Genomic DNA, 14,314 nt, shown 5'->3' on the forward strand with positions numbered 1-14,314 from the left:
GTGTTATTGTATTGGACAGTATTAGCAAAAAGGGAAGCAAAGTCAACTTCCCTGGATATTTCTAATGAAAGAATTATTTCATCTTTGAAAGGTCTCCATTGAAAAACACAGAAATAAGTTGTGACTCTGTAGTCTGATACAGTATATTGCTGATCATTTTTGGAAAACTTTCAATCTTATTTTCTGACAAATATTCCCTTCACTCAATGCATTACAAGTTTTCTGAAATAAACACTGAGATTTTTTTTCCCAATTTTATCCTTCAGTCATAAAAATAAAATTTCACTACGGCATTTTGTTTGGAAAGAAACATGATGAGATTAAAAGGAATTTACAAAAAGGAAAAAAAATGTGGATAAAAGAAGAAAAGGAAAAAAAAGGAAGACCAGTGTTGTAAATTTAATGAAGGAAATGGATCTGCACTGTCTTGCAGCATTAGTTTCAGTCCTCGGGAACCTGCTGATTTGGATAGAGCCTGGATACAGCCTAGATAAGAGAGACTGCAGTCTCCTGATATAGCTCAGAGGAGGAGAGTGAAACCTGTGCTGTAAAGCTGAGGCTTGGGTTTTGGGAACCTCTCTGATCCTCCCTGCTTCCCCTTCTGAGCAGTATGTTTATGCCATTTAGCTTTCATATTGTTTAGCTTAAAGCAGGAAAGAGGGCCTGAAACCTGAGATTTTAAATTCAAAACCATTTGGATCTGAACACGAGAATTTGGATTTGAGATCCTATCCAAACCCAAACTTTAATGAACTTTTAGGTTCATTGACAGGATCCAATACCACAGTGGGCTTGTTTCCACTTTCTGATCATCTTGGGGGAAATCTCATGAGTGATCTTCATGAAAACCATTTAAAATAGCTGCAAAATGATCTTCCAAGTCCAGCTCATAAACAGAGCAGCGGGAGCACATGACTTTTTGGTTCATTGGTAGTTTTGAAAAACATGTTGTTTTGGCTTGACTGAAAATCAAATCTGAGTTTTCCGTGAACCAAAAAAAATCCCAACCCAAATCTATTTTAAGTCAAACAAAACATTCTGAGATATTTTTCAACTAAAGTTGTGTCTAAATGAAGTGTAAAAATATTGCATATTTAGAAAATATTTCAATGAAAGCTTGCAGTTTTTTAGGAGTTTGGGAAACTGTTTTGACCAAAATGCTTCACTGATATTGACACAAATTCACAAAATGCTTTGTTCAACCTGGTCTGGTGCTTTTTTTGGAGAAAAACTATCTCTCTTGGCTATACCCTTGAGACTTCGCTATGCTGTCAAACAGGTTTGCCTAATCTGATTCAGAACTAGAAGGGCTCTCTCCTCAGTCCAGCTCTCCAGACTAATTTTGAAACAGAAAGTCCCACACAAAATGTTAAATGTAGTTTACAAAATCTTTTGCACGTGATGCCATGAAGCATGATGGGAAATATTGTCACGGTTTAAGAGATGTTTCCCAGATAAGTGCTAATTAGGATGACAGTCGACTAGAATGGCAGAAAATTTATCAACAACACAAACATCCAAAGGCAGGTACATGAACAACAACAAAGAAAACAATAATGATCCAAAAATGTTGGAAAAGGAGTTATGTCTATTGTACAGCAGAAAAAAAGCACTTGACTGCTACACAGCTTAAAATGTCTAATGTTTCAAAGAGGAGATGGTTAAGGCAGGGTTCAAAATACTGGTTATTTCATTCAAAAAGACACAAAATAGTCCAAATTATTTTATTTATTTTTTTTTTTTTTCCCCAGCGGGATGACTGCTAGTAAGAATTCACAAAACAAGCAGCATCTCGGAGAGATCCCCATCTGATATTTGTAAAATAAACAGTCTGGCACCAATGATGCAAAAAGCCTTGTGGTGCCTGTGTTCATAAAGACAAAAATCCATTACAAACCAAAGGGTTGTAGATGACCCCTCAGCAGAGGACACATGATTCATTAGCCCACGGGTGCCTCTTCCACGCAGCATCACTAATTTGTTTCAGATGGGGAGGAAATTTCAACCTTGATGCTTTCCAAAGCATTTTTTTACTATTTATTTTACTTGTAGAAAACACAGTTTTTACATAAGATGCCAAAGGAAAAATAGGAATAAATACTTGTTCCTCGCAAGGAGCTGAGTTTGTGGACAAGACTGATAACAACCCAGGACCTAATGGCATTAAGGACAACGTCCTGTTCAGGGGAAAGGTTGGTGCTATTTGGAAATGGACTTGAACTGAAAATGCCATTAGGCAGGTGCAGAGAGGTGGAAGCAGTATTTCGAACCCTGTAAACATCAGACTATACAGTGACCAGTGTATGTACATTGCTTTCCAGAGCATTAAGTAAGTGTGTGTTAGTATCATCAGGAAAAGAGTCATCCGTCAGAGCTAAGGACCAGGACTTTTCAGAGAGAATATCTGACGCCAGAGACAGAGCCTCCATCTCAGCTAGAGGGATCTAAAGGGAGAGATGATTAAGCATAAGAAACCAGGACACAAATCTTTTGGAAAAGAGAAAAAAAAAAAAAAGTATCATAATCTAAATAGTTCTAGACACTAAAGCAATATCCCTGCAGTGGAAGAAGCTACATCATGCACGTTGCTACTGGGGACAGAACGTTAAAGAAATGGAGTATAACAAAGAAATGAAAAAAAGAGTGGGACGTTCATACTTAAATGCTTATCCATGATCTGAGAGGGAGTTTAAAGCCATACACTAATGCTAGCATTGTGTTTTGCTGTTCTGTCTAGATGAAGAAGCAAAAGTAACGTTACTTTCATACTAGAGATATTTACCCTCTTGGCTATGACCAAATACAAGAGGCTTCAAGATCTTCTGACTTCTCCAAAGTTGTTTCTACCCAATAACCATGCTGGTTTTTTTGCCTCTAAGCTTATCTGGTTGAGTCCACAAAGATTCCCCAACACCAAAATCATTTTGCAGGTGGCGTATGGAGCGTGCCTCTTCCTGCACTCCAGGAGGGTACGGGGACCTCCTGCTCCCCGAGAGGCAGGTGGGATTATAATTAACTTCCTAATGGCTAAACAGGGACAGGGAGAAACTTAAGGCTTGATTTCGGTCAGTGAATGCCTTCTTGGTGCCTTCAGTGGGTTTTGGTCTGCTAAAGAGCCTCCAGTGCCTGGGTGAACATCAATAACTGTCCTACGAAATGAACCACCTGCGTCTTTCAGCCCCCAAGTGCCACCCCAGCCCTGGCCCCAAGAGCCTCCTCCAGCTCTGAGCAAACCCAAGCTGGGAACAGGTGCTGCACTGCTGCACCGGCCCTGGACCGATGTCTCTCGCACAAACGCATCCCCGCTGAAGGCTTTCAAGAAATTGATGAAAATCTTTATAAAAATATTGATGAAGCTCTCTCCCTAAACGCAGAGCTCTTTTTATAAGAAATGTGAAACACCACTCCAGGTTTTGGAGAGAAAGAGGGGAAAAAAGGAACTGCAGCATCTCCCTGAGAACAGCATCCCTGCTGCTGGCACCTCAGGGAGGGATGTTCGCCCTGAAGTGCAGGCTCAGCCCTCCCCAGATCCCCACCCTGGGTACGTGTCTAAGGCTGGTGCCCACGGCACTGGGGACAGCATTTCATCAGGCAACCTGCAGCCCTGGCTCACGTTTGCAGGGGCTGCCTGGTCTGGACAAGTCCCAGGTGTTTCCTTTTCATTTCTCACTGTGCATTTTCTTTTCCTATCCTCTATGCTTGAAAAGACTTTCAGCAGCAATATATCTTCCAAGAGAAACCACAGAGGCCCAGATCTGTTGCATTTAAGTTGTCAAAGGGCTGGATTTTCTCACTTTAGAAATGGCATCAGTGGGGTGAACTAAACTCAGTAATGAGTGAACCTTGAGAGGCTCAAAACTTCAGCTGAGATAAGTAAGAGGGTCAGGTTCCTCTCATCTAACCTTGGGTTTGATATCTCCTCTAACACAGTCCGCTGGCAACGGATGAAAGAGATGCTTTGGAGGAGCTCCTGATTTCATACGAGGCTCCCCAAAAAAGCATCGCTGCAAAGGCTGCCAGCACAAGGACAGCGATCCTGAATGGGGACCCACCGACCGGAGCCCAAGTGTGTGGGGAAAGGCTGTGCTAGAGTGTGGTGGACACCAGCAGCTCCTGCCTGACAGAGCGGCTCCGCTGGGAGCTGCTATTAATCAGGTTGCTTTCAGCAAGTCCCAGTGCTGCTCTAAATTCCTGACTTGCCTGAGAACATGACAAATGGTGTGAACAGAAAAGCCAAAATGTAAACAAAACATCACCCCCCCTTCAGCCTCCCCTCTTCCAAAATTGAGTTTGAAGCCTTCAAAACATTTTGTTGGGAACATTCAACTGACTTATATGAGTTTTAATTACAGGGGGGGAAATATAAAATAGCTTAAATTTTAAAAGCAAAAGCCATTGCAAACTGGAATGCTATATTTTTTCATTACAAAAATGTCAAAACAAAACCTTTTTTCTTGCTGCAGCAGCACTTTATGGTGAAAAATATTGTGACAAAAATTTTCCAAACAGCTGAGTTTCCTACTGACCCTCTGCCTTCCCCGCCAAAGCTACTGTCTCTATTCCTCTGGCAATTCTTGAGGCAACCACTTCCTATAGCTTAATAGACCTCAATCTGGAAAGTGATACACAGCAATCAGAGGGAGACAGGTTATCCCACTATATAAAGACCTGCAGTAGGATTTTATTTTACCTAAGCTTGTTCCTTTCCTCTAATGAACCACCGAGTTGGATAATTTAGAGTGTCAGTGAGCTCATAAATAAGCACACTGATTTCACAGGAAAACTTCTGCTATTTTTAGCCAGAAAGGGAAAAAAATAGATCAAGAAATGTGGAATTTGCTCAATTCCAACTGCAGGAAAAAATAGGTATGCTTGAATTATTATTATGGTCACTGCTGTGATTTAGGGAAAATATTTGCTCTAAAGAATAGCATGCTTGAGAAAGTAGGTATTTTATTCTAAGAAGTAAATGAACTAATTTTAAGCAAGCATTACAGGCCCTGTTCGAGAAAGCACTGGAGCACACGATTACTTAAGTACATCAGTAAGGGCTGCCTTTGCCTTCCAAATTCAGTTCAGATCAGAGATGAGGATCTAGTTTACAATGACCCACTTGCAAGAAGCCTCTTTAGGAAAATCATTCAAAACTGGATTTTCATGCAGTGTAAGTAGGCACAAAATGTAGAGAGCACTTTATGATCCCCACCAGTTCAGGCTCTGCTCTGGGGAAACCTCACACCGTACTCCAGGCTCTGCAGACATGACCTGACATTGCTGCAGAGCCCTGGTTAGGAGCAAGAAGCCAAATACAAGAGCCCCACTGAAGGATGGAGACAGGATTTTGTACATTTTCCCTACAACATTCATGAACAGTAAATCCCAGTGAAAAACTTCTTACTGTGTCGAAGAGGGAAACTCAGAGCCTGTACTTTTCCTCTTGCATTGATATACAACATCATAAACCAAGATATTATCTCAACTCCCATAGAAAAAGTCAAAATGACTTACGCTTCAAAATCCCTGTGAGTACATTACATAAAGTAAAGAACTTTAACTCTCTATTAAAGGTTTCAGTCAAATCAAGTTTGGATGGAGACTTTGCAGGAAATTAGGAATATTAACCTGGTTCTCAGAGTTGTAATATTCGGGAGCTGGGAGGGCATAATGATGGCACACAGAGCCTGACAGGTTGTCCATCAGCTTCAGCTCTCCTTCCAGAGATTCCTGGATCAGCAGTGATATGGTATCAAACAAGTGCCTTTCCTAGGAGGGGTGGTGTATAGCATGCAGAAAGGTAGAGTGAGCCAAAGAGAGAGAGAGGAAAAAAGCAAGGGACAGAGACAGAAAGAAAAAAGGACAGTGTATAAAACCCAACAAACAAAAGGGGGGAAAAAAAAAACCAGAAGGGGAGGCAGGGGAGACGGAAACGTTCAGAAAGAATAGCAGTAACATAAACAACGGGACAGGAGAGGTGAGGCAGGAGAGGAGAGAGAACAGTGCAGTAATATCACGGTGAGCAGTGACAGCTTTCTCAGACATTGCTAGAGACGGGGCCGACGCCGGCTGCCCCAGAACTGTGGCTGCTCCCACTCAGGGCCCTCCTCAGGGACAATTCTCGCTCTCAGCAAACACGACTGGTTACTTCTGGGATCTGAGCTGTATAATGGGGCTGGTATAGCAGTGTCTTGACACTTGGTGCTGTGAACTTCTACAGGACACTAGTGCTGTAAGGTTTCTATACCCACTGTCCACATTTTTGAGTAAGACCTAATATTTGACCCCTAAATCCATATCCAGGGGTCACCTAAATTCAAACAACCTGACTTGAAGAGAAGCTGAGCATCCTGCCCATAAAAGCTGCAGATGCCCAGGATGGACACATGTCAGGTCACTAATCCATGGGCCAGTCATGGGTTGAGGTGCCTCAGTTGTCCTGGCCAACTTCAAACCATCTGGCCACAGCACAGACAACGGGAGGTTATACAGAGCAGGGTCTGGCTTTTGCAGGCAGCATGGGAGCAATTTAAAGGTTGCACCTTTCACGGAGGGAATGCCTGCTACATACAATGAAATGAGAACCGTCATTACAGTCAGACAGCACACAGTGCAAAAATCCTGGGGAATAGGCAAGCAAAAGAGCATGCTGACCACATGTCCTTGCAGGGTCATGTCCTGGGAATTGTATTCCTCTGCTATCGTGCTCAAGCATCAGATTTTTCTTGAAGATTTGAGCTGGGAGAATAAATAGTCAGAATAAAACCTCCTGGAGGTTTTTGAGGCTTCTGTTTGAGTGAAAGAGCAAGAAACATACTCTGGAGATTATGACTAGAATAAGCCTTTCCCAAAGCCACCTTCAGAGAGGGCAAGCTTAGGAGACTGAAGAGCTGAGGGTATCCTTCCCACTGATTTGTCCTGCAATTTCTCTCTTTGCCACTGTGAGGACTGATGCAGGACAACAGTGCTGAGGACAGTTTGCCAATACTCTGCTTAACATGTACAACAAGAGTTGGGACACGTTGTTTCTTCCTAGAGGATGTAATGAGTCTGGATTTCCCCATATTACCCTGAACGCCTTTTTCCTGTGCCAAAGAGCAGCTTTGGACTCCATCTCAGACATCACTGACTCCTAATGGCACCAGAAATTTCCAGTAGCTTAAGAACTGAAACAAAGCTTAAGCAGGGATTTATTCTTTTTCACCCTTGGACTAAAGATCATAAATGAGTTTTTCATGCATTAGAATACTCATTAGTCCACCCCAGGCAGAAGCCAAGATATGCTGTTGTGAAATCATGATGTAATAAAAGCTAATGAGGTCTATGTAGAGTTTAACCCAATTTGCAATCAGCTAAGACTAAAAAAAGGCTGGACTGTTTTTCTTGTATAATTCCAGTTCAGTTCCCTCCCGAAGGACCTGTCTGGGTCTTGATCTCACCTCTCAATTCCTCAAACCGACTCTTCATCCAGGAACTGTGCTGCTTTAGAGAGACTTGTTGCAGCTCATAGCAGCTACCACATTACAGCCCTCCTCCGGCACTGCTCCTGCTGGTGGGAGTTTTGCCACCAGTTCTGCTGAGCTCAGGTTTGAGTCCCCTCTGGATTCCTCTATTGTTAAAACAATCTTTTCTTACAGGCTTGACTGTGGGGATGGATTTTAAATTGAGGTTACATAAAACAAATTTAATACTTAAGCAAAGATTAGCCAAGTTTTATTCCTCTTTTATGTTGTGGTTCATGGTCTGCATTAGAAAAGCAAACACATTATGCTCACGATTTTGCTATCACAAAGGACCTAGCTCAGACTCTGCATTAGAGCAGATTTGGAGCTAGCTCTGAAGTTGGTGGCTTGGGCATATCTCCAGAACAAATTGCAAAGCTCTCTACCTCCGAACAGATGCATCAAGGTGGTCTGGAGACCTGTCTAGGGTCTCTTCCCTGGAGCATCGGTTCCCACGCCATGCGACAGCCAGCCAGCAGACAGTGAGGAATACAAGCCCTGGACGTACAGTACACCCACTCCTTCATTACCGACTCGTGCATGTCTTCCCCTAGCAAATATGCAGGTCAAGCCCTCTTCACCCTCCAACTGAGATTCTCACCATAGGGTAAGCTAATGAGAGCTGAGAATCCACCTTGATTTGCATGGGATTGGTACATCCTGGGGGGCTCTCGGGTCTCTCTCCACCGGTGCTGCCTGTCCATGCAAAGATGTCTGAGGGGCTGTGTTGGCCAGGGGTGATTGTCTTCATTTCCATCTCCAGTTCTGCTTCGAGCTCTGCCTCCTCCTTAGCCTCCTTGTTGCTCTCCTCCAAGTGCTTCATGAGCACGGCGATCACCACGTTCACCAGGACGAACTGGGCCGTCAGCACGAAGGAGACAAAGTAGATGGGTGAAATGACAGTGTTGTAACAGGTGGACTCCTGGTCACAGTCTCGCAGCGTGTCCTGGAAACAGGGGGGGAAATGATGGAGGGATGTGAAGAGGTTCCAGCATGGACCTCGGTCTGTTGTCTGGTCATCTGACTGCAATGGATTCTGCTTTCATGAAGAAAACTGAGAAGATTGGGCAAATTTCATGTCTAGAATAGCAAAATACTTGCCAGTAAAACCTTACATTTCTGTGTTAGTCACCACAAGCAGGCTTAGAGGAAATTGTCCTTGGGGTGTGCAACAACAGACATCGACACCCTGCTGCTCCTAAAGGAAAGGCTGTTTTACCAGGTTAGAGACCAAACACATGAGCACGTGGCAGACAGATCCAGGGCAAAGCAGGGTGCAGCTACACCCCATCAGCTATCCCACAGCAGCTGGGCTTGCAGACACTCTCCTCAAGTTCACCCCTTGTCATTAAGAGTTTAGCCACCTATTGCTCACCACGGGCTACAAATGGAGAGAGAAGCAATTCCCTTGGACTAGCTAGCACCCTGTATATTCATAGGCCAGGTTTCTTCACAACAGCACGCCTTTATGGCTGTCCCCTAAGAAAGACTCTCTCTCGGAAACCTGGGTTTTCCCAGGAAAAAACCCACAAAGTAATACCAACAGCAATAATAGTAACTAGAGACTTTTAAGGAAAAAAACAAAACTAATGCATGTTACTGAGCTGAACTCATGTTTTACTTGAAAGATAAGTCCCTTCATTTTTTCCCCTTCTTTTAAGTTGCTCTCTTAGGTTAAAAAAAGGGAATATATGGAGTCTGCCATAGGCAGACTGCAACCATCTGCAACCACAGGCACCGCATTGCTGAGAGGAGGGAACAAAATTAGAGACTTTGCCCAGTGCATGAATGAAGAGACCAGCTCACTGCTGCATCGTTACCAGTCTGGAGCAGAGTGGATGGCTTCATTAAGCAATTATAAGCAATACTCATTTTCCGTGGGTCTCTTACCTTCATTATCCCATTCCAGTTGTCTCCCGTGGATACTCGGAAGAGAGTCAGAAAGGCCATCCCAAAGTTCCTGAACGTGGCATGCCGTCCCAGCCCCTCGCAGGGGTGCGTGTCGTCGCACTCTGCGGGACCAAGGACAGCTGTGAGACCCCCCGCTTGCACACCGCTCCCACCCCTTCCACCGGCACGGGGAGACTCACCAAGGTCTCCAAACAGCTCCACTCCAAGAGCTGCAAATATGAAAAACAACAACATGAAGAGAAGACCCAGATTCCCCACCTGGAAAGAGAAAAAGAAATGGGGGAAAAAAACACAAAAAAAGAGCATTCATTGATTTTTTTGTTCCAGACCTGTTTCTTGCTGTATTCTTTAATCCAAAACTTAAATTGCTTCAGGGGAAAAGTGACCTCAATGTGAGGACTCTATCTCAGACTGTGCTTCGGAAGGGAAATGTGATTCTCTAATGACAGTAAAGATAAAACGATTAGCATTCCTCTGCAATAGGAAATTAGCTCTGGGCCAGAGGAGATCTGGTTTGATATGGCAGTGGGTTACCTGCGGCAGTGCTTGCATCACGGTGTCCAACAGGGCTCTCATCCCTACAGCCATCTTCAGCAACTTCAACACTGCGGAAAACACGTTTGTAATTTGGTAACGGCAGCATTAGCGCAGAGGCACAAACTCAGTCCCTCTCCCAGGAGCCACAGATTATAGGAAGAGAAATGTGAAATCATGTCAAGTGTTCTCCACTAGCCACTATAGTCCCTGGCCTTTTTATATCACTCCTGGTTGCTTGGATACTATTAAAATCCCATGAATAGCAGCATCACCTATCCTGAGACTTGGAGAAAGCATTATCATTCTGCCTGGCTTTTCCTTTCCCCACTTTCTCTGTGTTGGACCCTTCTCCTTCCTCCTCTGGTTATTGTGAGCAGTTCCTTTCCCAGCCCTGAGGCTACTTTCCCACTTCTGTAGGCTACCCGCTTTCATACATGATTCACTGAGGAACTGATTTACACATCTCTTACAGAAAGTTGCATTTCCAATTGGAAACCGCATATATTTTTAATTCTGTAAGGAATCCAATGCACAGGAAAAACACTTTTTTTCCCGCCTTGAGACACAGCATTTCATTTCTTCTCCAGTTCCTTCTTTGTTTAGATGAGGGCTGCAATCAGAGCAATTATGCCTCAGAGCTTATCATTGCCCTTCAGGAGGGCCTGGGAGTACTTTATTAAGGGCCTGAGCACTCACATTTTACGTCTTCATCATTCGGCCCTGAGACCTCCCTGTTCTGAAAGATCAGGCCCTGGAGAAGCTGACTTCCCAACTCGGGTACGTGTCATTACAAGTCTGAGAGGACAGATGGATGCAGAGTGACAAGGCATGCTTTGTCACCAAGTGGTGAGATCCGAAGTCCCATAGGAAATTAAATTTATTAGATGCTTGTCTTTTAAAGCCCACGTTCTTGAGCTTGTGTTCTCTAATACCCGTTAGAGACGGCTTTGATTTGACTGGCATATTTTTTCCAGGTACATCTCCGGGATTACAGCCACAGCTATTTATCCTTTATTTCTAAGCCTTCAAGTCCTCTTAAGATAGAAACACATGGTCAGTTGGCTCAGCTTTTTGGCCTCTCAAAAGTATTTTCCCCCATTGTTCTTTTATTTGTTTACAGCCTGTTGGTGCCAGAGCTGTGCACATTGTGATGGGGATGTGCCCCAGAACCATTTCCCAATGCTTAACTCTTTCCTGGAGGGGACCCTGCGCCTCAAACACAAGTCAGTTCTGCTTTATTCGTCTCACCTCGAGCAATCCTGAGAACCCTCATGATTCGGATAATAGTGGGGTTAATTGGTAGCGAAGCGTTCACCTCGATCTCTTCCAAAGTGATGCCCATGATAGACAGCAGCACGATTGCCAGATCTAATTGGTTCCATCTGGAGACAACACAAAATGAAGTTTAACATCTACTAAGAAGCTGGCAAGGGGAGGTAGCTTGTTTCACATGAATTCCAGTCATTTCAATAGTTCTAGCACTCAAATGAATCTGCAGCATTTTTCTGAGGGTATTATACAAAAGCAGTTATGTTATGAAATCATTATAACTAATGCATCTCATTAGAAAATCAGCCAATTCCAAAGATATTCTTGACTGAGGGGAAACAGAAACAAAAGCTGGGCAGTTTTCTACCCAGAGGCTGCAGACCTCAGGGGAGACGCTGCAGTATCTGTCTGGCCACCTCTAGACATGACACTTGTGGACCTCAGCATGAGATCTGCCCTAGAAAGAATCTGACCCCGTGTCCAGTCCTTGCAACAAAAATCATGCTGGGCAAAGAAAAGACCCCAAGGATTCGTGCCAGGTCGGAGAGAGGCGTAATCCCAGCACGGACACCTGAAACGTGGGGAAAGGGGTGGAACCATCCCCCAGGTGCTGAAGGGCTCGTGTCAAGTCCTGCACAGTGCCAGCACTCTTGCCATTAACACTGAAGAAGGTAAAAATGGGAGGAGAAAGATTCACCAAGGACATAAAAATCTGTATTTGTGAGGTAAGAGTGAAGATCTAGAAAAAGAAGCAATTTCATCTGTTGCTCCACATCTGCATAAAAAGAGGTCCCTTTTCTCTTTCATTTCCACTCAGGAACAGATTCTCTTTCCTGACATAAATTCTGTCACTTCACCAGATCCTCTTGATTATATTGACATACAACTGGTGTGAGAAGAGAACCAGCCACTCAGTGTGAGACTCACTCCTATTTTGTCCACTCCCAAGGGCCAAAGTGGTGCAATCACACTCCTTGGCGTGCACAATCCTTTCTCCAACTCACATCCCAAGCCTCCGCCTACCCAGGTTTCAATCAGTCACACCAAAAAGTGTTCACACATGTGAGACTGACATCACCACGATGAGCATCAGGGTCCAGGACCCCGAATTTGGGCAGCTGTCTCCAGAAACCTGCTGCTGCCCCTGCAGTCAAGACGGAGCTTTTGTTACCTGTCTTGGAAGAAGCGACGAAATCCAAAGGCGATAAGCTTGAAAACAGACTCCAGGACAAAGATAACAGTGAAGATGTAATTGCAAATCTTCAGGGCTTCATCAAGAACCTGGGATGTGGACACAGGACTGTGGTTAGATGCAGCTCTGCTGAGGGGCTTTGCTGCCTGCAAACCTGCCCTCCTCTTCTTTCACCAGTTACTCATTCCCAAACTACAGATAAAAGGCTCCAACCGCAGCCTCTCTCTGATGACAAATGGCCCAGGGAAAAGTCCCAGTACTTCAGGGAGCACACAGACTGCATTTCTGCCTGGCCCCAACCCAGCTGATATAATTCACAGGAGGGGCTGACACAAACCCAAGGCACAACTCAAACCCCATGGCAGTAACACAGCCCCAGCTGGGATCGCTTGGGTGAGTGGTAAGAGCTGCTGCATTTGCAGGTGTCAGCAGCACAGAAGCCCTTGTGCTTTCAGCAGAAAGCTGAATTTCATCCCACTTGCTCATTTGTGCACTGCTGCAAGAGCCGTGGGCTGGCCGGGTCCATGCAAGCTCTGGCCAAATGGCTTCTTTGTGACAGCCTGTCATTTACTCTTCACCTTGAGCTTTTGGCAAGGAGCAGGAGAGAGGGATGGCATGCCAGCAGGGGCGAGTACCTTGAGTTTTCCTCTTCCCACCTTTCCCTCTGCAGAAGTCACAGCCTGGCCATTAACTACAGCTGGGACAACTCTTGCCCAGTCAGGCATTAAGACACGTCAGAGGTGATTTCATCCCAAAAGTCCTGCTTGTGAAGCAGCACTGTGGTAGCAGCATCCTACACGGCCTCTTAAGTATTGTGCATTAAATTTCTCACTGCTGGCAAATGGGGTGATAATAACTGTGTCCAGGGCACTGTTAAGGAACGTGGGAGATAGCCCCAGGAGTGCTCTCAGACCAAAGCCAAGACTTGCTGATCTCCATGTGGGAGAAATCATAGTAGAAGGGGTTTAAGCCACACATTCTGCCTTCATGCTACAGTTTAGCTTCAAGCATCCATGGATGAAAACCACCTCACCTGCCTGAGAAGTACAAGCCCAGCCACCAAAGGAGTCTGTGGCTCTGAATGAGCCTCCCTGTCATACTGCAGGGGACCTGGACTCTGCTGGCAAATGAGCATATTTATTTGGCAGAAGCAGATTTTGCCCAGTAGCTCTTTGCTTGAGCCACCTCTACAGACACTGCAGCCCCTCCTCTCTATGGACAGCCACAGCATCTCCAGCTGGAATCTCATCCACAGGGCCTTTCGGGGTATCCCACCACCAGCCCCTGTCAGCACCAACATGCCAAGCAATCATTAGTTTGGATATAAAGCTCTCTGGTACATTTAGCCTTTTAAGCATCTGCAGGATCCCAGCCATCAGTCACCCAGACCAGAGTGATTTCGGGGCTCTGATTCAGCAAGACTCTCAAGCATGTGCATGGCTCTAACCGTGCTGTCATCTCAGCACGGCCCAAGCTTGGAGTTATTACCCAGATACTGCATACCAGAGGCTCAGAGACAAAATGTTATTTTCCTAAAGAAAATTAAAAACAAAAGCCTGCCCAACATTTTTATAATACAAGAGAAAATGTAGCTGCAAAACGACTGCGGTAAGACGCACGCCCTAGAGCGATTCCAATACAGGCTCCTTAGCCAACAACCTTTTTCATCACCAAATGACTGAATCATGCAATGAGCCTTCCAGGGTATTTAAAGGTGACCTGAACAGAAAAAATTAATTGGGCTTGTGCCCTTTCACTTTTTGGCTTCTTTATGATAGGCTGGAGGATATTTTTCCCCTTGCTTGCATGTCTTAGTTGCTTGGGTTTTTTTACATTAAGTATTCAAGTCCTGTCTAGTCTTAAAGAATATTTCCTCCTATTGTGTGTTACATTTATTCATTCTGAAAGT

The 14,314-nt window shown here is 44.6% G+C and overlaps 1 protein-coding gene across 13 annotated transcripts in view; it reads right to left on the reverse strand.

Annotated features, from left to right (window-relative positions):
* Positions 1-14,314, reverse strand: part of CACNA1G (calcium voltage-gated channel subunit alpha1 G) — a 149,859-nt gene that overhangs the window by 11,967 nt on the left and 123,578 nt on the right. For 8 of the 13 annotated variants that reach the window (XM_074847034.1, XM_074847031.1, XM_074847032.1 and 5 more), the window contains 8 exons: positions 12,385-12,494; positions 11,193-11,326; positions 9,942-10,012; positions 9,587-9,665; positions 9,387-9,508; positions 8,098-8,442; positions 5,623-5,763; positions 2,310-2,444 (listed from right to left, as the gene is read on the reverse strand). In XM_074847034.1, the coding sequence (XP_074703135.1) occupies positions 2,310-2,444; positions 5,623-5,763; positions 8,098-8,442; positions 9,387-9,508; positions 9,587-9,665; positions 9,942-10,012; positions 11,193-11,326; positions 12,385-12,494 (1,137 nt within the window). The remainder of the gene's footprint in view (positions 1-2,309; positions 2,445-5,622; positions 5,764-8,097; positions 8,443-9,386; positions 9,509-9,586; positions 9,666-9,941; positions 10,013-11,192; positions 11,327-12,384; positions 12,495-14,314) is intronic. The other 5 variants (XM_074847033.1, XM_074847039.1, XM_074847035.1 and 2 more) reach the window with 5 other exon arrangements.

This window comes from Strix aluco, chromosome 21, assembly GCF_031877795.1.
Source record: "Strix aluco isolate bStrAlu1 chromosome 21, bStrAlu1.hap1, whole genome shotgun sequence".
In the NCBI taxonomy this organism is placed as follows: Eukaryota; Metazoa; Chordata; class Aves; order Strigiformes; family Strigidae; genus Strix; species Strix aluco.